The sequence below is a fragment of the Acanthochromis polyacanthus genome, chromosome 2 (assembly GCF_021347895.1).
Source record: "Acanthochromis polyacanthus isolate Apoly-LR-REF ecotype Palm Island chromosome 2, KAUST_Apoly_ChrSc, whole genome shotgun sequence".
NCBI classification, from domain to species: domain Eukaryota; kingdom Metazoa; phylum Chordata; class Actinopteri; family Pomacentridae; genus Acanthochromis; species Acanthochromis polyacanthus.
Window position 1 is genome coordinate 20,488,186 of NC_067114.1, and position 27,098 is coordinate 20,515,283.

Here is a 27,098-nt window from a genome sequence, read left to right on the forward strand (position 1 = left end):
CTGGACTGTGTCTGCTTTTCATTAGTTTCTTTATATGAAAACAAACTTGCAGGCACTTAAAATCTGCTTGCTTATTTATTACAGAGAACATAACGTCTACTTTTATTTTTCTCAAAGTTATGCTGCAATTGGATTGGAATTCAAGTCTAAGTTCAGACTTAGCTGAAAGATAATAACTCAAACAAGTCTGAAGACTGGATACACAAAGATATGATACAAATGTTAATGAAAACCAGTGGGACTGTCACTCTGAAAGTCAGCTGATCTTTTACCACCAATTATTTAAATGCATCGTTACACAATAACCGTGGCCCGGTCCCCTTCATCCTGTTAAAAAACAAGAGAGGGTCAAAACTTAATCAGTCCTTATTGATCCGCTTGCAATGATTCAGAACACAAGTCTTTGGAGTTCAAATTTATAACCCCAGGAGAGTCCTTGGGGCTGTTCTTCATGCCTGATACAGTTCCTTTACTGGTCTTTATAATGAGGCTTTAAGCAGCTTGGTGACTGTAAATCTGCTATGCTAAGATTGCACTGGTCCAGGTCTGACTGGACCTCACCGCACTAAATCTCATATCCAGGACCAGAGAGGAATTTATTGGCCTCTCCTGAGCAGACTTGTCGAAGCCGTGTCAAGCCAGTAAATGATCACAAGTCATCAAGGCTGTCAAGGTATATTGACTGGTGGGAGAATTAGACCCAGATATGTATATGAGCATCTGTGCTTGGATGCGTGTAGATGGATGATCTTATTGAGGGTGCTGTGAGGACAAGAGTCTCGTGTGGACATGTGGCTGTTCAAGACGAGCATGAAAAAAGGACATATGAGCTTTTAAAACTACTGGGATTGTGTGTATTTACTGTAGGAAGATCATCCATGAATTTATTAGGGTGGAGGGGCAATGAGGTCAGAGAATTAAATATGAGACATAATCTGATAAAAAAAAATGCCCCCCTTTCTATTGGCAAAATTTAGCAAGTACCATCTGCAGTGGTAGCCTACATGCTGTATCTCAAACCTGCCATCTAAAACAGCTGCTGAACTAGTGTAAACTTGCAGGAGCTGATTACAGACAGGGTACAGGACCAGGAGGACTCGCAGGGGACAGAGAGAGCAGCGCGCCAGGGGCAGCTGCTGCGCGTTGGAGGAGCGTAAAGACCAGTGCGCCCACAGGAGACTCCGCGAATTTCAGAGGGTGGATTGCAGTGAAGTAACCCAGCCACGGGGCAACAGGCATCAGCACAATGTTGGTGAGGTGACCAAACCGAGGAGAGACCGGCATGTCCGAGGGGAAGAGCGCTGAACACCGCAGCTTTGAGGCTTCATCACTGACGACTCCCGCGGACCAGATGGTGCCGTAAAGATGGCTCGGGCTCTCTCCATCCTCGCTTACTTTTTCTCTTTGATTCACTGTAAGTACGTGTTTCTCTCTCTTTTTCCATTCTGTGCCATAAATAACTAATGGGGACAGTTAACATGCGCCTTTATCTGTGCTTCAAATTTAGTGCAAAGTGTCTCTCTGCTGAGAAATATTCCTGCTGGTGTCCCCAAGTCGGATTGCAGATTTTGAATTTGAATTAAGTTTTCAGTGGTCTCGGGATAATGTTTCTCTCTTTTTTTTTCAGTTGGAACTTTTCCAAATTTCTTCCTTTAAGATTTTAACCACTAAAAAGACACATATATGAATATAAGTCCTCACTGCATTTTTGCAACTTCAGCTGAGATATGATACGACCGTGTTTCGACACATTGTCTCATCTGGAGGCAATTTGATGAGTCAGTCCTGCTATCAAATGTGGCCTGTAGATACCAAATCAGCAATCACCCTTCCAATGAAGGTTTATCACATTTAGCTTAGGGGTCACAACCAGTAGGTGTCCAATAAATGCACCGATATTACAAATTGAAGCACTTTAATACATTAAGCTTAAGAAAAGTTGCATGCTGACATCATTTCCTCATCTACAGCATCACATTTTCACATAACCAAAGTGGGGTTACTTGGGAAAAAAATCAGTGTTTCATATGGTAGATGTAATTCCCAGAATGAAAAGCAAATGCCTCTCTCTCTGCAAGTGTTTTGACTATAAAATATGACATGTGAGTGATGAACTCAGAGCAAAGGCTGTGATCTTCTACTTTGTTCTCCACATAATGAAGGAATAAAATGCAAAGACGAAGAGATTAATGCCTCAATTTTACAGAATATTAAAACAAGTGGAAAACTGAGGAGTAGAAAACAGGGAAAAAAGTTTATGTGTAGCGCCTTACTTAACCTTTGTACCGTGTTTTGATTCATTTGCACACTTCATTAGGATCTCCGTCTCCAACTGTATTGCTTTGTTGTAGAATAATGTTTCTGAGTGCTGCTGCACAGAATGACCTTTTCAGCAGCAAAATGGCTTAGTCTAGCATTGCATTAACACGCCTGACCTCATTCTCAATCAGTGTAATGTCAATGGAACACTTATGAGAGGCTGTTCATTTAACACATTAAACCTGCGCTCACATTAAGGTCCGTTCACAGCAGTTGACCTCATCTGGTCTGACTGTTTGGCAAGTGGCCTTCACCTCTGGTAAAGGAAGAGCTTGTTTGACTCTGGTTTCCAAGAGCTTTGACAACACACCATCTGTTGAATAGTGCTGTGGAAGCCCTGCTGTGTTGGATGGGACCTCAGCCAAGTGACTGACAAAAGGCACAGTCATGGCAGCATGAAGTGACCCGTCGGGGGCTCCACTGTCGCCACGCCACACCCTGAAAAGCTGCAGGAGTCCTTGGACTGATAATGACACACACAGTTTGATATTTAGTCAGAGGAGACACCACATGGCATCGTGACATAGCTTTACAGACCTCAATTGCTGGGGCTGTGAATCCTGCCCGGCTGTATATTGATAAAAGTAGCAATCCCTCTTCAGCGGGCTCATCAGTAAGAGTCTCACCTCATTGCAGTGTTTCCCATGAGTTAGCCGACTCAGCTACTCCAGACCATGTAGGGACATTAATAACCAGCTGCATGTAAAAGAAAATGGAAGAGGTAGTGCTGAATATATCTGTTCTGCTCCAGATGAGATGCGCCAAACATCAGTTTCGATCAGGCCTGTCTTCACCTCTGACACGGGCCTCATTTATCAGGGATGGAGGGGCAGAGGTGGAATTTACATGCCGGTGTTCAGCTTATTCTCATTTAAAGGATGCAGCCAGTGTTTATCTTTAAGCATTGATGATACAAAAGTAGAATTATTATCATGCTGTGAAAATAACTTTTCTCAGATTTAATTGCTTATTTGGAAATGACTTTGGGACCTTCTTTACATTTCAGTATAATTTCTATCGCACAGCAATCTCTGACTTTCTTAATTGACAGTGACTACTTCCCTTAATACACAGAAAGTTATGCATGCTGTTTGTAAGATGCAAACCTATAGTGGAGAAATAGTATTTCATAAGTTGTTCACTTAATTCTCATAGTGTTTCAGGGTTTTATTAGAGTGACAGAAGAATTGCTTTGCAGAGTTAGACCCACCCAGTGAAATGACGTACAACCCTAACAAGGTTAAAGCTTTGTTTAATATTTTTTAATGTAAAAAGTATAAATGTGAGGGCACAGAAGCAGATGCTCTTCTGTGTTGATTGAGTTTGCAACAATCCAAAAGACTTATGAGCTTTGCTTTCAAAACCGATTTGTCTCCCTGTATGTCCACCCAGTTTAATGAGGAGTTAGGTTGTCTCTGTAGATTCTCAGTTATCTGTCTCATAAGTACTTCAGATTTAGGAAGCTGGACTTCTCTTTTTTGGTTCTTGAAGACATTTCACCTCTCATCCAAGAGGTCTCCTCAGTTCCAACTGACCAATGCGGACCTCTAAGTATTTATTCTAATTCGCAAATATACACTACTGTTCAAAAGTTTGGGGTCACTTAGAAACGTCCTCATTTTTGAAAGAAAAGTGTTAGCTAATCATGTTGAAAGGGTAATTGATGATTAGAAAACCCTTGTGCAGTTATGTTAGCACATGAATAAAAGTGTGAGCTTTGATGGAAAGCATGAAACTGTCTGATTGACCCCAAACTTTTGAGCGGTTGTGTATGTGTGATTTTGGGGTGAGAATAAATACTTGTGACTCCCCACCAGTCAGTTACAGCTGAAGAAAATTCTTGGATGTGAGGTGAAACGTCATCAGGAACCAAGAAAAAAAGAACTTTAGTCGCTTTCCACTGAAGCACTTCGGATTAGTTGTTTTATTGTTAGTAAATTATACCATGAGTTCAGTATGATCGTTTCCACACACTGAGCACTAAAACTGGGAGAAGTGTGCACTAATAGACAATAATGACATGGAGGTCAATATAGTAGAATGTTACATAAAAAATATTAAAATACTTGTTTTTGTAATATTAAGCTTACCATGATAATACTCTTGTTTTTAATTGTGGATATTATAGAAATAAAGGCAATGCTTTGTAACACACACCTAAAGTTAGTTTGATTTTGTTGTCTTGTTACCAACTCAACTCAACATTACAATTTTGTTTTAGTTTTTACCAAATATATATATTTTTCCAATTTGTTTCACAGTACTGTACCCTCAAGGGACTTACTATTTACAGAAATACTAGGACGTCATTTATTTTTCATTCCCTTTGAAATGCTCAGTTCCTACGCATTTGTTTCCCATAGCCAAGTTTACTACCACTGTACTACAGAAATAATTGTTTTTGTGAACTTACTTTGTAGACTGTGTGCTGTCTCAAAGTTTAAAAAAAAATAAAAACCATAGATTTTTAACCAACAGAATGTACAGTGTACATGTGCATCCAGAACAAACTAAAGATAAAGTCCATCATTTCTCCACAGCAATAATGATGACAGAAGACTCTATAGTTACCTTAAAAATCTGTGTTCAGGCTTACAGTACCTTATTTAATATTATACAGGTTTTATCTGGAAACAGGTTTGGATGTGCTTTCACTACATGAGTATCAAAAGGATTGTTGGACGAAATTGTCACCAGGTAGCAGCAGTGCTGACTCAGAGGAGCGGCTCATGAACTGGCTGCTGGGAAAAGATCGCTACAATCCTCTTATTCGCCCGGCTGTCAACAGGACGGAGAGAGTAACAGTGAAGCTGCAAGTGTCTCTGGCACAACTCATCAGTGTGGTAAGACCCCAAACGCTCCGTGGGGATGTGCATGGATTTGTTTAAGTGTGCGGGTGAGTGAGTCAGAAAATAGGGAGACAGTAAAAGAAAGACAGTGAAAAGAGGAGGATGATAGAAAAGACAGAGCAAGAACCACAGAGCTTTGAGAAAGCAGTTAATTACAAAGCAGCCTCTGCTGAGGGGCCGTAGCTCTAAATGGATGGATGAAGCCGAGGATAGATCTGGTCAGCTGTGATCTCTGCCTCTGTCATGTCCAGATTGAAACTTCAGCACATTGGATTAAAAGGAGCCATAAAGCTGTTTTAGCCACAGTGATAGAGGCTCTCCTCTGATTTACACCGGAGCCTCCTCCCCTCTGCAGACCAAGGCAGCCTGCCTCATTCACAGCCGCAGTTTATGAGTTTGTATTGTACCCCTTTGGGTAATTGCCATTTGGTATCACTTTATAGGATGTGTATGTCATGGCACTGCAAAGACACTGCAATCAACAAACATGTTAACAAGCAATCTGAGATGAGAGGAGCTTTTGACCTCACTTCAAACCTAATGCCAGAGTAAAGATGACAGTAAACCAGGAGGTTCATCTAAAGTTCATTAGCGTTACAGCAACTCAAATATTGATCTTTTCCTCTTTTTCTTTGCGAAAGAACACTGCAAAGGAAGCCATTTAGATGTTGTCATTGTCTAATTTAGACACTTATTTTCAGTAAAACCTGGTTGCACAGCTACAGAGATCATCTTCTGCTCTGGCTCTCATCATCTTCAGTGACATTGTTATGGTGGTAGCAGCTGTATTATCTAGATTGTGCACCCATATGTAGCAATACATTGATTACAACATTCTGATTCAGTTGTATTTTTGTCTGAAACCTGTAATGAAACTCATTTCCACTCAATATGCTCATTTTTCAGAATGAAAGAGAACAGATCATGACCACGAATGTTTGGCTCACTCAGGTAAGTGTCAGGTGGCTCAGAGTCATATACTCTTAGTAAGGCTATATTTTGTTAAATGTTCTTCCCCTGAACTTGAATTAAACCGTAACCATTATTAACCATATTTCTTCTTCTCAACAAACTGGAACAAACTGCTTTTGTAATTGTGCTCCAAATGTATTTCACCGATAATGAAGCATGTAATTAGAAATGGGCAAGCATAAAAAAAATTGTACTGAAATTTGGAGTCAGACTTGACGAACCAGGTCCCTTTGTCTCTCCAGCACTGGGAGGATTACAGGTTATCATGGGACCCTGCAAAATATGAAGGCATCGACAAGCTGCGCATTCCCTCCAGACACGTTTGGCTCCCGGATATTGTCCTGTACAACAAGTAAGCTTCGTTGGCTTATCGTGGTGTTACATTTCAACGAGTTGTTTTCTGGCCATGCAATGTTGGTATTAAAAGAAACAGAAAAGTGAATTCGACTAAATCTACATTTTTGGACAGGAACCATAGCTCTCTCTGGCAAGTCGACTGAGAACTGGGACTTAAATTCACAAGCTGAAAAGTAATCCATCCTCACCTCCTGGCTTTTGTCCTGTCCAATAGGTTTCCCATTAATCCTTTTCTATTTCTTCCATTCCTATTAATCCCCCTTCTGTAATTCCCTTTAAATAAAGATTTTGGTCTCTCCTCTGAACATTTGGTTAGCACTTCTTGGTTCTAGAAGTTAGTAACACTGGCAGCTGTCATCTTAACTTCACAATTATTGTAATGTTGACAATGCAATCTTCCAAAACCAATCAACAGATTCTCTAAAGTTTTCTTCCTCTTTCTTCTCACAGTGCTGATGGAACCTATGAGGTAACAGTCTTCACCAATGTCATTGTCCTTTTTAATGGCACCATCAACTGGCTTCCTCCAGCCATCTATAAAAGCGCCTGTAAGATCGAAGTCAAGCATTTCCCCTTCGACCAGCAGAACTGCACCCTCAAGTTCCGCTCTTGGACTTATGATCACACAGAGATTGACTTGATCTTGAAGTCTGAGGTTGCCAGTATGGATGACTTTACCCCCAGCGGGGAGTGGGATATCTTGGCGCTTCCAGGCAGACGGACTGTCAACCCCATGGATCCCACATATGTTGACCTCACATATGACTTTATCATCAAAAGGAAGCCCCTTTTCTACACCATAAACCTCATCATTCCATGTGTCTTAATCACTTCTTTGGCCATTCTGGTCTTCTACTTGCCTTCAGATTGTGGAGAGAAGATGACCCTCTGCATTTCTGTCCTCCTGGCTCTCACTGTGTTTCTGCTTTTGATCTCAAAGATTGTTCCTCCCACCTCGCTGGACGTGCCCCTGATTGGCAAGTACCTCATGTTCACCATGGTGCTGGTGACCTTCTCCATTATCACTAGCGTGTGTGTGCTCAACGTTCACCACCGTTCTCCAAGCACCCATACCATGCCTTCTTGGGTCAAGCTGATATTTCTTGTGAAACTGCCTACTTTGCTCTTTATGAGACGACCTCACAACAACTCTGCACGCCAAAGACTTCGTCAACAGCGGTGCCTACGAGCCAGGAGAGCCATTCTGGGTTTGGGTTACCCAGTTGCAACCAAAACAGGCATCACCATGTCCTCGTCTGCCCTGCTGTCTTCCGACTCTGCCTTTTCCACTCCCGGACACAAAAATATGGCCCCTCCAATGGGCTACAGCCACTCCAGCAGGAAAGGGGATGTGCGTTCCTCTGATTATCTTCCGGCTGGTTTCACTTCCACCCAGGACCTCCAGCAGAGAAACATCACAGAGTGGGCTGCTGATGTTCAGGAGGCGGTAAACGGAGTTCGCTTTGTGGCCGAGCACATGATGGGAGATGATGACGATCAGAGTGTATGTATACACCTTCAAATACTCTGTTATTGATTCATCCAGTGTCATGATAAAGGTTTTCTTTCTTTTCATATTTGAACTTGAAAAATTCTGAAATATATTTTGCCAGAGGAATACTGTCTATATTTATGTTATGTAATAGAACTAGATTTAGAAATATTTGCCGCATAGAAGTAATTACACTGCTTTTTATTTTTTAGCTTCAATGTTTCACTGACAAAAAAATGTCAGTGTCATACGCTGCTAATTTTGCTTAGACCTAATGTTCTCCTTGTAGCTGCTAAATTTGAACACTTATTACTCTAATCATTACTGTTTTTAAGAATAACTGCAAGAACTTACACATGGACGACAAAAGATGAAAGTGGGGTCTGAGTGGAATCGCAGTATTTTTAATGGTGCATAATGCATTCTTATATGAACAGGAAAACGGAAGTGTTAGGATCATTAAGTTTATATAAAACTCGGTCTGCTCTGTCCCTATGATTGCAGCTGTGCAGTTATCTTACTACACCTGTCTAAAAGTAGATGAGAAAACAGATTTTTTTTTTCTGAATGAATCAATTATGGTGGAAAGTGTAACGTGGGATATTTATTGTATACCGTACATTTCCAATGACCGCCTTGGGTCATTTCTGAGCACCAGTGGGCATTGATCACATGAACTGTTGAAACTGTCTGACTCTATAGAAATGTTTAAATATCCAAGTTAGATACCTTTTCATATAACAGAGTTAGATGAGAAGATTGATTACACACAGCAATTAGCATATCTTACCATAAAGCCTGGAAGCCGAGGGAAACAGCTGGCTTTGTCAAAAGTTAAAAAAAATCCACCTACCAACCAAAAGAAACAATCTGTGCTTTTATGTGGATCTTTTTACTTTAACTATTTATAAGAGAACAACAGCTGGACATAAAAATGAATGAGAATGAATTGCTTTTCATCAAAGAGTAGTTACACCATATGAGGTTTCCTCCTACTTCTTAGCTTAAACCATGCTAACTGCCTTCAGACTCTAACTCTGTAGTCAACACACAAGCAAAAAAAAGTGGTATCAGTATTCCTAACAAACACTTGGACTGACAGAGAATGTTATTTCTCAAATTTATTTAGAGAGAACAAATGCCAGTAGGTTGGATGAGGAGTGCTGCTTCACAAATGCATAAAAAACAAAAACAAAACCAAGTGTTCTTTGGATCCAAGGACACATCAAGAAGAGAGTGAGATTAGACTTGTAGTTTGCTTTGTGATCAGTGAGTCATAACCAAACATTACTAAGGCACAGAGCTTTGCAAAAATTGACTTCATGTCATTTTAACTTACAGTCTTCACCAGACCATGTAAAAACAATTAGCAGCTCACAGATGCACAAATCTGCCGCAGCATGAAAACAACCTGCCTAAGTGTGGGTCACCCTAATGCTACATAACCAGCTCTGACTAGTCAAGGCCAGAACTCCACGGACCTCTGAAGGTGCCCAGTGGTATGAGGTACCAAGACATTAGCAGCAGCTCTTTACAGCAGTGGTTCTCAACCCTGTTCCTCAGGACCTACTGTCCTGCATGTTTTAGAAGCTTCCCTGCTCCAACACACCTGACTCAAATGATCAGCTCGTCATCAGGCTTCTGCAGAGGCTTGACGAGCTGATCATTTGAGTCAGGTGTGTTGGAGCAGGGAAGCTTCTAAAACATGCAGGACAGTGGGTCCTGAGGGACAGGGTTGAGAACCATTGCTTTACAGTCCTGGAAGTTGCACAGCAGGCTCCATGGATTGAATTAGTTTAGTTCATCCCACAGATGCTCGAAAGAATTGAGATCAAAGGAAATATAGGGGCCAAGTCAACACCTGAAACACTGCCTTTGCTGAACATTTATTGTAGTGTGACAAAATGTATTTACTGAAATGAGACTAATGCTATTAGATAATACTGCTGTTGAAATGAAGGAGTGTACACAGTCTGTAACAGTGATTAGGTAGGTGCTCAAAGTAACATCTACATAAATACCGGAACCCAAGGTTTTCCAGCAGAACATTGCCCAGAGCATCACCTTGCATTCACCAACTTGCCTTCTTCCTATAGTGTATCCATCTGCTGACATCTCTTCCCCAGATGCCTATCCACATAAAGGAAAATAAAATGTGATTTATTGAACCATACCACCGTCTTTCATTGCTATATGGTCTAATTCTGATGACCATGCTGATACCTGTTCACTGCAGGTATCAACATGGTCCACTCTGGCAACAGCTACTGAGGCCCTTATGCAGTAAACTGTGTGCACTGCCTGCTCTGACACATTTTTAAAAAAAAATTATAGGCAGCATTAAGTTTTCTGGCAATTTGCGTTAAAGTATTTCCTCTGTGAGATCAAAAAAGACAAGCCAGTCTTCACTAACCTGCTAGTATCAACAAGCCTTGAATCCTCATGATCCTGTTCCTGATTTACTGGTTGGTTTGTTTTGGATCAGTTTAGTTTGACTGATACAGACTACTCCATACCAGACCTGCCATTTTGGAGATATGTTGATCCAAAAACCATCACAATTTGCACCTGATCCAAGTTGCTCAAATCCTTGTAGTTGCCCATTATTTCTGCTTCCAAACAATGGACTTATGACTGTTCAGTTGCTTTTCAATACATCCCATCTTTAACTGTAATGAGATAACCAATGGCATTCACTTAGCCTGTTAATGTTGCAGGGGGGGTGAGGAAAAACCCGGGCACATACATAGATAAGCATGTGGGTCAATGATCCAGCAGGGAGTGAATGAATGAGCAGAGTTTAAATAGTGGAGGTGAAGTGGAGAACAGGTGAGTGAAGTGAACTAATTACTGCAGCTGATGTGCATTGCAGCAATCAGCAAAGTGCAGGCAGGTGAGTGAGGCAAGGGGGACAGACAGACAGACGCAGAGACCAACAGACACAAACAGAGGGAGCCAGAGGGACAAGACAAGGAGAGAGACAACAGGGAGAGAGATGGCAGGATGAGAGACAGAAATACCAAAGAGACAGATGACAAAGACAGGAAGAAGGAGGGAGAAGGAAGGGCAGGGCCAGAGCAGGATCAGAACAGTTAATGGCTTTAATGTTGTTGCTGAGTTATGTATATTAAGGCAGAGAAAAATTGTCACACTTCTGTAAAAACATAGGTTGGTACACAATTTCTTTAGTTTCAAATTCAAACAGAATATTTAGTCATAACAGCTAATTAGAATTAGCTATTTGCAAATTGTCAAGTTCAGGTGCCACTGTCATCCTGCCAACCCATCTGTCCTGGTCCCAATAAACTGGGTTTAAGATGTTTGTATTGACGTGATAACATTTACTGTACTCCCTGTGGTCCGTGAGGTGCAGGAAGGAATACTGCTAACTTTAAGTAGCGGCTGTGGCCCAATCAGTGGCTTTTCTGGCAAATCAATATAATAGGGAGGAAACTCAGAATGAGAAATGACTTGTTTCAAAACTACCAAGGACAGCACTTAAAATGAGGTGAAAGGGTCAGTAGCTGTTTCAGTGTCTATCTAAGCAATATGGAGACATGACTTTGCAAAGATATAACTTGATAATGTTTCTGCTCAGTGATCCATATCAGCATCCTAAGAATAAATGTACATACAGTCTAAGCAGTGTTGTTGTTATAAATACATGTAACACATACAAGAGACTATATTATAAAATATATGAAGTGTTTCCATTAGATCCAAAATGCACATATTCATTCAATTATACACAGTGAGTTTCAACAGCATTAATAATTCATCTTACCCCTCTTCAATACTGTTAAAATGAATGTCTGTGGGAAATAGGTTGTGGAAAAAACATGCCCACGGAGTAATTTCTACTGCATTTACATGTGTTTTGCAGGTGATAGAGGACTGGAAGTACGTGGCCATGGTTGTCGATCGTATGTTCCTATGGATCTTTGTGATAGTGTGTGTGGTGGGCACAGTGGGCTTGTTTCTCCAGCCTGTCTTCCAAAGTCACATTGTTCCCAATGAGCAGCCCAGCTCAGAGACCCCTCGCATATGATGAGCAATGAGGAAGACTGAGCAACTTCAGGGTTTTCAGAAGCAACTGTGCCATTAGGATAAGTGGAGTTGTAATGGGATCCAGGCCGGTTAAAGATTTGACTTCTTCTTAATGTTGTATTGACGAGGATCAGAAGCACTAAGATGATGTCCTCTGTGCCAAATCTTACCAACATGGCACCAAAGAGGGCAAAAATCAGACAGAAAATACAGAATTCATGTATATCGTTGGAATAGACAGAATGTTTGTGGATGATAGCAAATTGACAGAATGTCCATTAATACAAAAGAAAAAAAAACACATGGCCTCCAGCAATAAACCATACCGTAGTTTGAGAAAAAAAGGTACATCTGCAAAAGGACCCAATGCAGCATCATTTCAATGAGGTAATTTCTCTGAGGTTGTTACGTCTACAAAGGGCAAATGGAGAACTGGACTGAGTGTACCTTTCACTGCACTGAAGTATGCGGAACTGTTACAGAAATACTATACCTAATATGACAAAGATATGTCTGCTGTCAGATGCTGTTTAACTCCTTATTTGTGTTACCATGTTACTGAAATATAATAAAGAAAAATCTGCCCCCTCTTTTAGTTTGATTAAATGTATCACGTCCCTAATAAAGTCTTAAAATTGTCAGAGGTCTTGCCAAAGTGCTCAGTTAATCCGTGTTGCTGGTGATAAAGTTTGTCCTTTGAGCCAATATGGTCAATGCCGATGGGCCAGTTAAGATATTTCATCATGTAGAAAAGACAGCTGATCACTTTAAATGTGAGAATGTGTGACCAGGCAAAAAAAAAAAGTTGATGCAACAAAACTTGGAGATGAAACTGATCATGATTGCAATATCCTGAGGCCCAGCAATTGTCCCATAGCAATGCCATAGACCTGACACTTGTTCTTAAATAACACTCGTAAAAAATAAGTATTATGGTTCTAAATCCATGAAGAAGAGAAAACGGAATGTTTTTGTTCTTGCAATGCTTTAATCTTTTGGCCGCTCATTTGTGCCTTTACACCAGAGATGATCTTTGATAACTGCTCATTTGTACAGATGGCCAAGTGCACACACATACACACAAATGAAGCTATCGACAAAGTACACAACCACAACGTTCACAAACACAACATTTACTGCTCAATAAACAGTGCTGAGTGGGCTCGTTAGAGATTCTGCAGACGGTTGGTTCTTTTGTGAGACCTTCATTTAAATCAACAGATAGCAATCAGCATCTGAGTTAATGGACTGACTTGCTTTACTTTAGTCTCACTTTTACAGTTTTTTGAATCATCCACTGCTTTTTCATTCACCTGTTAACTTGCAGTTATTAGTGAAGAGGGACACTGCGGTGCTGAAGCATATTAATCTGAAATCCATCATCTCGTACCATCCTAATAAAGCTGGAAGACTCTTACATTCAATCCTCAATGAAGGTCCTATTAATCACAAGCCTTATGTCAGCAGCCCCTCTGTCATTAGGCTCTAATAAGAGATGCATTAAAATAAGAATTGCGGTTCCACAGATGCAAGTATTTACATGTCTCTAACAGCAATTTAGCATAATATAGTTCTTGAAAAGGTGAAGATTCAATCAAACAGCATTAGATTTTGCTTCATGTCTCTTTAAATCTAAAGGGTAACCTTTAGAAGATATTTGGAAGTTGTTTGTCTCCAAAGACAGTTTTGTTAAATGACTCAGTTAAACTTTTCTGTGTGTAGGTGTGCAAACAACCTACGTTTTTATTCTGACCTGTCTAGGGGAATAAAAACTTTTTGAGGGTCAAACTAGCATTTTCTCCTTTCACTTTCTGCATTTAAAGGAGTTCAGGATGACACCAAACGGCGTCCCTGGTCCTAGTGGAGATTTATTTATTGCTTAATGACACTTCAGTTGGTTGGAAGTCAGCTGAAAAGCACTGGGACCTCCCCTTCATGCAGCCGAAGGGCAAAGTGCCAAACTGCTGGCGGGCCGGTGGAGAGCATAACACCACTCTGGACTGACAATAAGGAAAGAAAAAAGGGAAGAGTCCAAATCCCAACTGATATTTCTTTTAAAAAAGAATCAATTTTTTTTTAATGCTGGTCACCCAGTGATGTGGCACAGAGGCTACTGATCTAGATAAAGGCTACTTGTTAATTTAATATGAAAGTCTGTGAGAGGAAAATATGTCTGAACAACAACTTGGGTCCACTGTCAGCACAAAATGTTTGCTCTGCAGACATCAGCGAAAAGTTGAAATGTTTTCATCTGATTCAGATTCATTTTTTTGCTAAATCCTGATTGGTGCCAGACAGTGACAAAAGAAACCCTTCTCATTTCAAACCAGGGAAAAACACAGAAATCACACATCGTAAAAACTGTATATAAAAAATCATTAATATACATATTTTTTTTGCATAAAGCACATTTCATATGGTCTTCTCTCTTCAGAGCATTTTTTTCCCCATTTCTATGTGATTATTAGAAGAGATCTCACAAATAATTGGCTTTGAGAATCAAAATTAAATGTCATATCATAATTGCGAGAGAAGGATTTGCACCACTGAACAGCTTCCCTTTGTTTTATTTGATTAGGCTGTTATAGGTTGCACATTGTGTGCATTGTATGGCTCCTGTCAGTGACTGGCTGTGCGCCACAGTGTGGCTCTGCCTCCCTCCCTCTGCACTCTGCTTCTGTCGGCAGCTGCTTTCACTCTTCCCACTTTCTCCTCCTGTCTGCTCCTCGGAGCGCTGCTGCCGCTGACCCTGGATTCATCTGGCATTTGTCAACTGAAACAGGATGAAAGCCTTTTTTTGCTTCGTATTTCCTACTTGGTCATACCTTCTGTGTCTTCTGTCAGGTGAGCAACAGTCTGTGATTTTACCGTGACATCTTACTTGTTGCTTTACATAAATGTTATCACAATAAGGCCTAATGAAAATCTTTTTATATGCTACCTTTTTAGAATCATTACATTTAATTGCATGCATGAATTAAACATATCCAAATGTCAGTTTTTTTTTCCCAATCAAGATAACAGTGACTTCATGTAGCTTTGGTTATATTCATTGCAAAAGACTGATTATATTCATAATGCCAGATGTGATTCTTTGCACTGATGGGAAATTTAAAGAAATATCATATACTCATTGCTAATTCCGTTAAAATGTGAAATTTAGAGTTCTTCTTTGGACTGATGAGAGGCAAAAAGAAAAGTCCACCTGAAAACAAGCTGTTTAACCATTTAATTCACCCTCCATGACTGATATTCTGTTCTGATTCAGGAGGCACATGTTCAGAGGCAGAGCATAAGCTCTTCTCTGTGATATTCTCCAACTACAACCAGTACATTCGACCTGTAGAAAATGTGTCTGACCCAGTTATTGTGCAGTTTGAGGTGTCCATGTCACAGCTGGTCAAGGTGGTAAGTAGCCTTTTGTTCCTTTGTTTTTTTGCACTGATGTTCATAGTGCTGTTGATTTATGGGGCAGTTACTTCACCACACAACCAAACCTACATCACTCAGCTCAATGAGCATGTCCTGAAAAAAAAGAGTAACAAAAAGACAATGGGAAGTAGGAGATCTGAGTTTACATATAAAACACTCTGATTTGTTGGTTGTACACCTAAAAAAACAGGTTGTGTGTTGATTGTTAGACTTTTGTGGACAACAGGAGAAGGGGAAAATTGTGATACTACCGGATACACCTGAGATACGCCTTGCCAATCCACAGTAGAGGCTGGCTTATAATCCTGAGGAGGCAACTAGATAAAAAGAGAGGTAGTGTGGCTGTTTGTCTGGCCAAGACAGGATGGGAAATCAGCTGTCTGAGTACCCCTCAGCGTCAGTCAGTCAGTCACTGCCACTAGAGGTGAGCACTCATGGATTTAACAGCGCATTTTGCTGAAATTTGTTGATGGCAGACTGATGGGCCAGACATACGAGTCTTCTACTTGACTCAGACAGGTCCGGGGTGGATGGTGATAATTAAGCAAAAAGGATTGTGTTTGAAAGGAAATCTAGCTTCCCTTCCAAAATGCACAGCCTTGGATATATAGTATTAGATCTGCTTGTGTTATGTTTCGAGCATTTTACCTACATCTAATGGTATATCTGCTTTTAAAGCAATATTTTGTCTGTCAAATGGAATTATACAAAAAAGAAAGTTACTGATTTTGTGTAGTTCCTTTGTCTGCTTTTTTTTTAAATCAGCTATCAGTGTCACACTGACTCCTTTAAAAGTGCAAATTGTCTTGATTGCAACTCTGTTTTTCTATTGACTAAACAAACAAGATACAAAGTGTGAGATTTACAAGTCCTAGTGTCTGCTTCACTATTGATGCAAAGCTAGACTAATGTTTTATTGTACACGAAGCAATGCTGTTATATTGCTTTTATATTTTATGTTTCTGTAGTGTCAGCCAATAATAATCAGCACTGTAACAGTATTTCACTATGTGTGCAGTGCTTGTAGCCACAAGGCGTCCTCTCACCACTGTCAGCAGATGATGAGGGATATGACACCTTGCAGCCCATCTCAATCTGTTTTCGTTTACTGGTGTAAAAGCAATCTGTATTTGTTTTTTTTTCTCAAGGGACTTAAATAAGTATTGAAGACCTGTCTGGATGGAGACAAGACACAGAGATAGAGAAAAGGATATTTGTTATATTTGTCTTAACTCACTTAATGTGGCAGGCTGCACAACTCCCAGTGCTGATGGATGACTATTATTCCCACCGCACAGCTGCTGCTCCTAACAAAGATGCAATTGGTATTGGTTCAAGAACACCAATTACAACATGGCTATATGGGCTCATTTAGACCATCAATAGCTCGTCAGCAGGGCTGCTTGAGTCATCATTTCACAATCAGAGATTGTAGCACAGGCTGTCTATGAAGGTGTGTGTTCTGTTGAAGAAAGTAGCTTGACATTCTGGGAAATCTATTTACTGGTTTTCCTGCAAGACTTAATATGAAAACTGATTCAGCCAAATATGAAACTCAAACCAACAGTTAGCTAAGCTTAGCATAAGGACTGGCATGGCTCACTGTTTAATATGTCATATCGTGTTTGTTTTATTCCAACACAAACCAAATTGTATAAGCAACTTTTTTCTGACAAAGAAAGCGCTAGTCTTTTTTTGCTGAGCAAAGTTGCTGGATGTGCAGCTTCAGATTCGGGGTGGGATCCATCCTCGCGTTCAGCTCTTGCCAAGAAAATGATTAGATGCTTTTCTAAATTTCAGAATAATCCTGTAACTCTAAGGTTTTATCACAACCTCAGCTCATGTAGTCAGCCATGACTGGAATGTCTGTAACACGATGCACTGTGTGAAACAGTGCTACTCCAGCAATTCAGTCACTCCAAAAATCACAGAGATAGTGAAAAATGACCACACTTCCACTCTACATTTTCTTGAAAAAACATTAAATTTGAAATGATTCCCCTGATCTAAGTGAACTCATGTTTGTGTCTTTTCATTCTGACTGATCTGACAATGAGTCACAGAAAGTGCACCTAGTTATCAAAGTGCTTTAAATCCCACATTTCACAAAGATAATGAATACAGATTATCCTGGGGCTGTCTGTCCACCTGTGCTTACCACAGAACCAGAGCGTTCCTCCTGGATACCAAATGATCACATGAATGGTTAATGTTATGCACTGGGTCATGAGATTGGTTCATTCACGGTCTAAGTCACACATAAACCTGACCCCCACAGTTTTCTCTCCCTCCCTTCTTTAGTCTCTCAGCTCCAGCTTTACCGCTGAGTTATTGGAATAAAAGTTGAGGCTGTGCTATGACCTCATGGCTCTAGCTGTCATGCGTGTTCTGCTCCAGGCGTGGAGGACTCAGGTGCTGCTCTCTGAAACCTCTTGTCCAGCATCCCTGACCCTGCAGAAAGCTCACAAATAATCCTCAGTGGTGAACTGGATGATCGTCTGTGACAGTGTTGTTATTGCTTTCACTAAAAGTGTTAACATTTATTTGTTTTTTTCCTTGTTTTAATTCCTTCATTGTCAATTCTACCCTGTTCTCAGGATGAAGTCAATCAGATCATGGAGACCAATCTGTGGCTAAGACATGTAAGTTTATGGTCAATGACTCTGCAAATAGACTTTGAGCAAGGGCATCAAGTATAGATTGAGCCTTCTGTCATATATGATTCTTTGCAGCTAGACTGACAGGTTGAATTATTCATGGGAGGAAGCTTTTTAAACACATTGATCCCTGGGATTGTATTTTTCAAGAAAAGTCACATAAACCAAATGCACTTGAAATTCAAAGTCATTTTACAATGTTTTGGAAATCAGAAACAGTGGTTTAGGACTCTAGACAGCCTATAATGTTTACTTTGATACTGTGAGAGAAATCTGTAACCTTCTGCAGTGTATTTAAACCTCACTTTAAGTCACTCCTATTTCATAATTGCACAGAGGAACTGAATTAAAGACAGTGCCCATACATTGTATGGCTTGATGCTTGTTTTTTTTTTCTGTTTATTTTGTCACACGTGGCACTTCTGTTCCCATGATGCATGGTGCAGTGAACTAGTTTTGAGTCGAATGAGGCAGGGCAGGTCTCCAGGTCCTATTTTGCAAGTACTGAGCAAAGCTGTGTTTCTGCTAAAGGGTTGAGCTATAATTGCTCTTTGGTGTTAAGAGCTAAAGCGTAGCTGCTCCTACTTTAACGTCATTGTTTTTTGTAGCAAACAACAGTTGTGAGGCACATTTCCATCCCAATCGTACAATCCCCTCTAAATACACAGTGTTTCATAATTAAGTGAAATTTTTACTGCCCTCTGAGGGTGCTTTACGCTTTACGACTGTGGTTTCATGAGTCTCACGAGGTTTCCTGGCTGTCCTGAGGAGAGGGTCAAAAACAGTGGCCAAAAGGTCCATAAAACACACTATAAACTGTGATCTAATTTATGTCCTTACAGACACACACACACACACACACACACACACACACACACACACACACACACACACACACACACACACACACACACACACACACACACACACACACACACACACACACGTGTGTGTGTCTTGCTACATTGTGGGGACATACCATTGACTCCCATTCATATCTAACCCCTAACCCTTACCTTAACCCTAACCTTAACCAAACCCTAACCCTAACCAAAACAACGGCTAACCCTAAAGAAACGTTTTTGCACTTTTACTTTTTTCAGTAACAACAACATGGCCAAGAAAACACTGTTTAAACTTGTGGGGACCAAAATGAGGTCCCCACAAGTGACATAGTTTTCGGTTTTCCTACAGTTGTGGGGACATTTGGTCCCCACAATATAGCAAAAACATGGGCAGACACACACAGACACACACAGACACACAGACACACAGACACAGACACACACACACACACACACACACACACACACACACACACACACACACACACACACACACACACACACACACACACACACACACACACACACACACACACACACACACTTACTATATAAGATGACAACTTCCCATTGTTTTATTGGGAGATATTTTTAGGAGAATGAATTTAAAATCAGTCAGACTAGCAACTGGCACTTTCTTGCTTTTATGCGTTTTGCAGCCTCATACAGCTCTCTCAAAGACAATCTTGTAGGGCCTAAAAACAACTTGGTGTTAGTCATGCTAGCAGCCTTGCTCTAGTGATTTCCATATCAGTCCACCACTTTAGCCCACACACCTACAGTATACAGCCCCCAAAGGATGTAGTCTTGCAATCTCCTGATTTTTCCTCTGCTTGCAAGAACATACACACAGCTAAGTGACCAGCTTTAGTACTAGTCTAACAAACTTAAAACTCTTTTCCTGTAGTGCCACCATGAGGCAGATAGTGGTATAAATGAGATTACCTCAGAAACAGCTGTACTAACATTTGATACAAGTGTTCATGTCTATCTGAGGATGAATTATACTACCTTTTGTCATCCCTTAACTTTTTACCTTCCGCCGAAATCACGTAAACTTTTCAATTCGTCCAATACCCTGGTCTTCGGTTTACTGAAAAACAGGCATGTCAACATTAGCATTTAGGACAAATCACAACTGTGGCTGTACGCCTGGCTACATGTGGGTTTAAACTATTTTACATTTATGTCTTAGCTGCTTTTGTGTTATAGCTTTTCTTGGATCTTACAATATTTCACATAAACAAAAGAATAAATAAGGCATTTATTATGCTCATATCCAGATTTACCATCCTGATCTGAGACCTGAGTTAAATTCAGATTATAGTAGAAAACTGATTCAAAACCAGTATTATCCAGTAAGCAGAACACAGGGCCTGGTTTATTTTCAGTTTTAACAATTCAGTTCTCTGATATTCCTCATTTCTTAAGATAACAAAAATTATGAACCATTGCTATTGCAGAGTTTCATCTGATTGTGTAAAATTTTCTCACTTTTTCTCAGATCTGGAATGACTACAAACTCAAATGGAACCCAAAAGATTTCGGAGGCGTTGAGTTTATCCGTGTGCCGTCCAGCAGGATATGGAAGCCAGACATTGTGCTGTACAACAAGTGAGCTTAACAACAAATTAAAACCTGGCAGAAGCATCTTCATTGATTGTTGGGTTGGGTACATTTACTAGAAAGGTTTGCTGCAGAAAGACAAACTATATCAGTCTTCATTGTTCAATCAGCATAAGTCATTTTGTATTCTAAATATGCTGGAGAGGATATACAGAATATCACAGGATGCAATTTACCAAAACCACAAGCCACATTTTGAAGATGATATCTCTGTAACACAATATTCAATTGCTTGTATCTTTCAATTTAATTGTCAGTGACTCAGTTGTCTTCCAAGGCCCTTTCTCTCTAACTTAAACCCTGTTGCTTTTTTGTTTTCTTATTCTCTGCTTCCGTCTCTCTCTACAGTGCAGTTGGAGATTTCCAGGTTGACGACAAAACAAAGGCTCTGCTTCGCTACAATGGTGACGTTACCTGGATCCCTCCAGCCATATTCAAGAGTTCCTGCAAGATCGACGTCACATACTTCCCCTTCGACTACCAAAACTGCACAATGAAGTTTGGCTCCTGGACCTACGACAAGGCCAAGATTGACCTGGTGCTGATTGGCTCAACTATCAACCTCAAGGACTTCTGGGAGACTGGCGAGTGGATAATCATTGATGCGCCTGGATACAAACATGACATTAAGTACAACTGTTGTGAGGAGATCTACACAGATATCACGTACTCTCTGTACATCCGCCGCCTGCCTCTCTTCTACACTATCAACATGATCATCCCCTGCCTCCTCATCTCCTTCCTCACTGTGCTCGTCTTCTACTTGCCTTCTGATTGCGGCGAGAAAGTCACACTGTGTATCTCCGTCTTGCTGTCTTTGACTGTCTTCCTCCTCGTCATAACAGAAACCATCCCATCCACCTCGCTAGTCATACCCTTGATCGGTGAATACCTCCTCTTCACCATGATTTTTGTCACCCTTTCTATTGTCATTACTGTTTTTGTGTTGAATGTCCACTACCGCACACCAAAGACTCACACTATGCCCTGCTGGGTGCGCAGTGTGTTCCTGGGACTGCTTCCCAGGGTGATGTTCATGACCAGGCCAGAGAGGGACCCTGAAAATGTGACTGTGGCTGGCAGTGTTCAGGCCACGCATTCAAGACCCTGTGCCATTCATTCCACAGGTACTCTGCAGAAGCAGCACAAACCTCAGGGCCTGACCACCAGTGTGGTGTCCACCCTGACCAACCGCCAGCGGCTTCTTAACAACACAGAGCTCTCCAATCTCAATAACTTGAGCGGAGACTCAATCAAATGTACCGGCTCCGGGTTCTTGTGCTGTGAAGGCTGTTGCAACTGCTGCTGGCAGAAGAGATCCGGTAAACTGCCTGCAGACTCTGGAGGAGGGAGCGGGGGACTGGGCAGCCTGGGGACCCTGACTGGAGGGGGAGCTGTCGGGGTCGGAGGCGGCAGTCAGTGCTCCAGCTCCGAGTCTCTGGATGGAGGAATATTGTCTTTGTTGCCACTCTCTCCTGAGGTCAGGGAGGCTATTGAGAGTGTTAAATACATCGCGGAGAACATGAGACTACAGAATGAAGCAAAGGAGGTGAGTAGAGGTTCTCATAAAAGCAATTTATACAAGGCTAAGCATAAAACTGCAGCATTTATCAAAGAACTACATCTATCAGTCACAAAATTAAAACCACCTGCATAATACTGGGTAGGTGCCAATTGTGCTGCCAAAAGAGATCTGACCTGTCAGGGCACAGATATGGGAGCTTTGGGAATGTCAGTGTTTAGGTGGATGATATATGTAAAAAGAAATTCTTCTGACCAGTGCCAGGACCCAAAGTTTCTCAGTAAAATATTGCATCAAAACGACATGATCAATGCTTTTCACTTCACCTGTCAGTGGTTTAAATGGCTGGTAGATGCACATTTTTAAAAATTTATTAGGAAATCAGAATTAGAAAACTGTCAAGATAACAGTAATAATGATTTCTGCTGTGATCCCCTCACAGGTTCAGGATGACTGGAAGTATGTTGCCATGGTTATTGACAGGATCTTCCTATGGGTTTTTGTTCTCGTGTGCATCCTGGGAACAGCTGGCCTCTTCCTCCAGCCTCTCTTACTCGGGGAGGACATCTGATTCAGTTTGACAAACCTAATACTCCAGACTGTTGAACTGCTCACCATTCATTACACATAAGAGTCTGGCCATGGCTTACAGAGAGTAAATACAGTGCAGCCAAAGTCAAGGGGAAAAGATGGCCGTTGTTTTTTCCCCCCCACTGAAATAGTTTTCTGGACTCTTGAATGCTAAGGACACGGCTGACCAAAAATGGACAGTGGTTATCCTGCAATTCAGATGACTTTTACCTGACTGCCTGAAAAAAGATGATGATCTGATATGCTCTCAAAGTCAGAGGTCTGACTGGCAAATTTGGGCTAATTTCCTGCAATTCACTGTGAGTCAGATCCTGTAATTATTCAGTATAGCAGCATCCACAGAAGTGAAAATTACTTGGACATCCTAAATGAAAATAACATTTGAATGTTACCTCGAAGGGTAGTTTGTGTAATCCAACTAAACTGATGTAAAATAATGTGTATGACAGCCTCTTACATCTGTTGTTTCTTCTCCTCTGTTTCTTGGACAATTCTAGTTAGGCTCTGCTGACAAAACAAATATTCATGTACTACCAGCCATAATGTCAGCTTTGTTAATGGTTTGCCTCTGTGAATCATGAATCATCTTCAGTCACAGAATTTTCTGTTTGAAAATTTCTAGCCTCTGACTTGAACAGAACACAGCATTTGACACTGCAGTGCAGATTTGCAGTAGGTTGTAACATATCCAAAACACCAAGGTAATACCAAGTTCTAAAAAATATATTTTTTGATGAATAAACAATGGATACAGTGATTAAAGTTACAAAATTTAAGCACATGTCACATTAAGCAAAAGTGCACATGAATGCACAAATGTTGTTAGAAAGTTCAACATCTGAGTTATTTGTATTAAATCCATTTTAAGTGACATGCCAAAAGTATTTATAGTACAGTGCAAATGTTTGTGCAAAAGTAATACGTGCTAACGGCACACAAAGTAAACAGAACATCGAGTAAACATCTTAGAAAAGTCACTACAGTTCCTCTGTTGATTTAGACTGTGTCAGTGTCTTGTGTCTCTTCATGTAATCTCAGACTGACTTCATGATGTTGTGATCAGGGCTTTGTTGGGACCACACCATCTGTTGCAGAGCTTCTTGCTCTTCTTGCCGCTGAAGGAAGTTCTCTGTTACTCTGGATATGTTTGAGGTCACTGTCATACATATATATATATATATATATAGGATCAGATATATACAGTGCGCATGTTACATATTTTGGATATAAAGCCAGAGAGGCCAGACTGAGAAGGTCTGGACACGAACAGAGGAGAAGCAGTAAATATTTCGGTAGAAAAATGCTGAGTTTTGTACTCCTGGGCAGGAGGCCTCGAGGAAGCCAAAAGAGGAGGTTTATGGATGCAGTGAAAGAGGATGTGAAGTTAGTGGGTGTGAGAGATGAGGATGCAGAGGATAAGGTTAGGTGGCCACCCCTGAAGAGAAACGCCGAAAGGAAAGAAGATTTTTAGACACTACATTTCAAACTGTAAAATGTTTAATGTGGATTTCCTTGTCTATGAGAGCCTAGCACTGACCAAGGTGGTGTTGAAAGAGTGACATCATGTGGCAATTCTTGGTTACTACAAGTGACTTCATGGCTCTTTCAGAATAAGATGTCACCAACTTTGTGCTCCCAATTGATGTTGCAACCTCACTCATTCTCACATGTAAAATTTTATGAAAGTGTATGTTGAAATTGATGCTTTAAATTTCTCATTAAAAGAGCTGCTGTTTAATTTGACAGTATTTCCTTCTGAGCAGTGCGATGACTGAAGTAAAGATCATTTACATTTTTTTTTTGTGGTGAAGACATTTACACAGGAAAGTGTTTGGAGTGTAAAATAAAAATACTTTTGTAAATACTACAAAATAAAATTGTGTTGCATTTTTATGTACTTAATGTGCAGAATCGTTATGTCAAGATGATTATTAAATGGTGGTTTCTTGAAGATATTAAATATTTGTCAGACTGGAAACAAAAGTAGTGTGACACGGATGTAATTTCAAAGAGGTCACAGAGACTCTGTTAATTGCTTTCTCGCATCCTCTGTGCAAACTGCAAGCAAACTCAACTTACTGGATCCCAATCAATACAGAAAACAACTGACAAATGATTTCATTTGCTCCCCCTCTGTTTTTCATCTAGCTTTTATTCCTGGGGGAAAATGCAATTTTTGCTCTTCCTACATATGGTTTATGGTGCTCCTAATAACTCAGTTCCTTCACTGCAGCCGGATGCTGCCACATGGATGATAACATGACACTGCCATATTATATACCTAAATATGCGTGTTGACACCTGCTATTTTGCTGCAGTTATCCAAGAAATGCACTGGTGTAAAATAAATCCATACTGAGGATATGCCATGAAAATACTCCCAACAGCAAGAAGTATATGACATATATACTTGCAGAAAATGAGTGTTTGAATGACTGCTTTTGTCATTTATATTCATTGTTAATACACATAAAGAAAGAGCTTTACTCTCTTCTACATTAATTGAGAGTGTCCGTGCTGCAAGAGATTAAATATCCTAAAGAGCTCCAGTTGTCAGTCTATCAGTGTCTGGATAATTATACAACGAAAAGTCAGAGCAGATGGTGAGCTATGTGATTATAAGGCAGCCCAGCCCATATTAATGAAATCCTTGCAGGGAAGCGCAGACAGACACTGTATTAACTTTAGACAACATCTGATAAGAAATCCCAGGCTAATGAATTTAATCAAAGCTCTCTCGGAACTCACGTGGTGCGTCTGCAGGAGATCTCTCTGACAGATACGGAATGAGGTATGAGATGAAAGATGTTCTGACAGTTTCCGTGATCATGAGTAGAGGAGGAAAAGATGTCAAAGAAAGCCAGTTGTTGAAATTCTACAACATGTTAGGTCAAAGTAAAACTTCTTTCAGAATACTATCTGGTGGGTTTTGTCGTTTCCAGACATCGTTTGGAGGTTTAGTTTTGATGAAAGGTCACCACAGAATGTTCAGGAAGTGGTTCAGCATAGTGGCGTAGATTCGAAGGTTTCTGCAGATGCACACCATGCTTCTGCAAGGTTTCAGTAAGTACACTGGACAGACCGTCTCATGGTGCCACTCTTCTTAAAATGATGAGGATAATCACAGTTCTTTTGTGTGAGTATATTTTCAGCTGACACTCACTTACCTGTATTCTTTCACAGAAATTATTTCTTAATTTTTATTGAATTATATCCATTTTTTTCTCCAAGGTGCACTGACTAATCAGGTTATATGTCAGACCAAAGGTGAGCTAAATTTTACTAATTAAAATTCACATCTGTGGTATATTCTCTAAAGTTGTTTCCCTGCTATGATGTCATATAGATATTTCGCCTGCAAAGATTTTGGCCCACCAGAAGACTGTTAGTGAGAACAGTGACCTTCAGTTAACCTGCAGCACATTCGGAAGAAAGAAACACTCCACGACTTTTATGTATTTATGGAAAGATGGGCATGCAATCAAAAAAATTACACAAAAGCAAGATCAGAATGACATCACTTTCAGCATATCCAGAGTTGGTGTTGATCACAGTGGAAATTACAGCTGTGTTTGTTCTCCTGAAAGTTACACTCCTCCTTTTGAAATAGACGAGAGAGGAGACAACATCATTGAGATTCTGGTTATTGGTAAGTACTTTCATTCCCCTGATAGCATTATGTCAGTGTTATTCCTTACCTTTAATTTTCTCCTGCTGCTATGCAGCCAATTTTTTTCCAGCAGATATTTCACTTGTTGGGTCGTCCACTGTTCATGAGGGAGACCACATTGAATTCCGATGTGGAGTTTCTGAAATCCTGCGTACACTTGGTGAATGTCAACTTATCTTCTCCTACCTATGGAAGAATGACACTGTCCTCCAGTTGCAAGCATTTAATGTCACTCAGATGGAGACGACTTTCTCCATCAAGGAAGTAGCTTTGAGAGATTCGGGTCATTACAGCTGCATTGTGCTGCCAACTAAATGCATGCAAGAGCATGAAAATGCACTCTATGGGAGAAACACAGTATTTCTTGAGGTCAAAGGTGAGGATGCTAGTAGCTTATGGTAAAAAAAATGATGGAAGTTTTATAGTTTGTGTACAGATAGTGTTTTAATTATTAGTAATACTTTTCCATCTTCAAAAATAACATTGCTTTTGAAACATAGTTTATCATGTCTATTTTGCTTTCCAGTTAACATGGTCCTCCGAGCATTTATCATATGCGGAGTGCTGATCTTTATGATATTACTGAGTCTGTGCCTGTGGATCTCAAGTATACAAGGTCAGATGAATGAAATCAAAAATCAAACCACTCAATTCCCAAGTTCATATTTTGTAGAAAAATAGTAACGACAAACAATTCAGATGTACACAGCTTCTGCTGT

General features: G+C 40.4%; 2 protein-coding genes across 2 annotated transcripts; both read left to right on the forward strand.

The window, feature by feature from the left end:
- The first annotated feature begins 1,060 nt into the window (after window positions 1–1,060).
- chrnb4 (cholinergic receptor, nicotinic, beta 4 (neuronal)) lies at window positions 1,061–12,679 on the forward strand. The gene is given in 7 exon segments (XM_022210159.2): window positions 1,061–1,340; window positions 1,343–1,414; window positions 5,017–5,162; window positions 6,075–6,119; window positions 6,383–6,492; window positions 6,948–8,001; window positions 11,873–12,679. Coding segments are annotated over 7 exon segments (1,650 nt in total). The 5' UTR covers window positions 1,061–1,282; the 3' UTR covers window positions 12,038–12,679.
- Window positions 12,680–14,635: 1,956 nt separating this feature from the next.
- Window positions 14,636–24,606, forward strand: chrna3 (cholinergic receptor, nicotinic, alpha 3). The gene is made up of 6 exons (XM_022210158.2): window positions 14,636–14,880; window positions 15,305–15,444; window positions 18,066–18,110; window positions 20,475–20,584; window positions 20,945–22,145; window positions 22,561–24,606. The coding sequence occupies exons 1-6, from the start codon at window positions 14,820–14,822 to the stop codon at window positions 22,687–22,689; spliced, it is 1,686 nt and encodes a 561-aa protein (XP_022065850.2). The 5' UTR covers window positions 14,636–14,819; the 3' UTR covers window positions 22,690–24,606.
- Window positions 24,607–27,098: the final 2,492 nt, after the last annotated feature.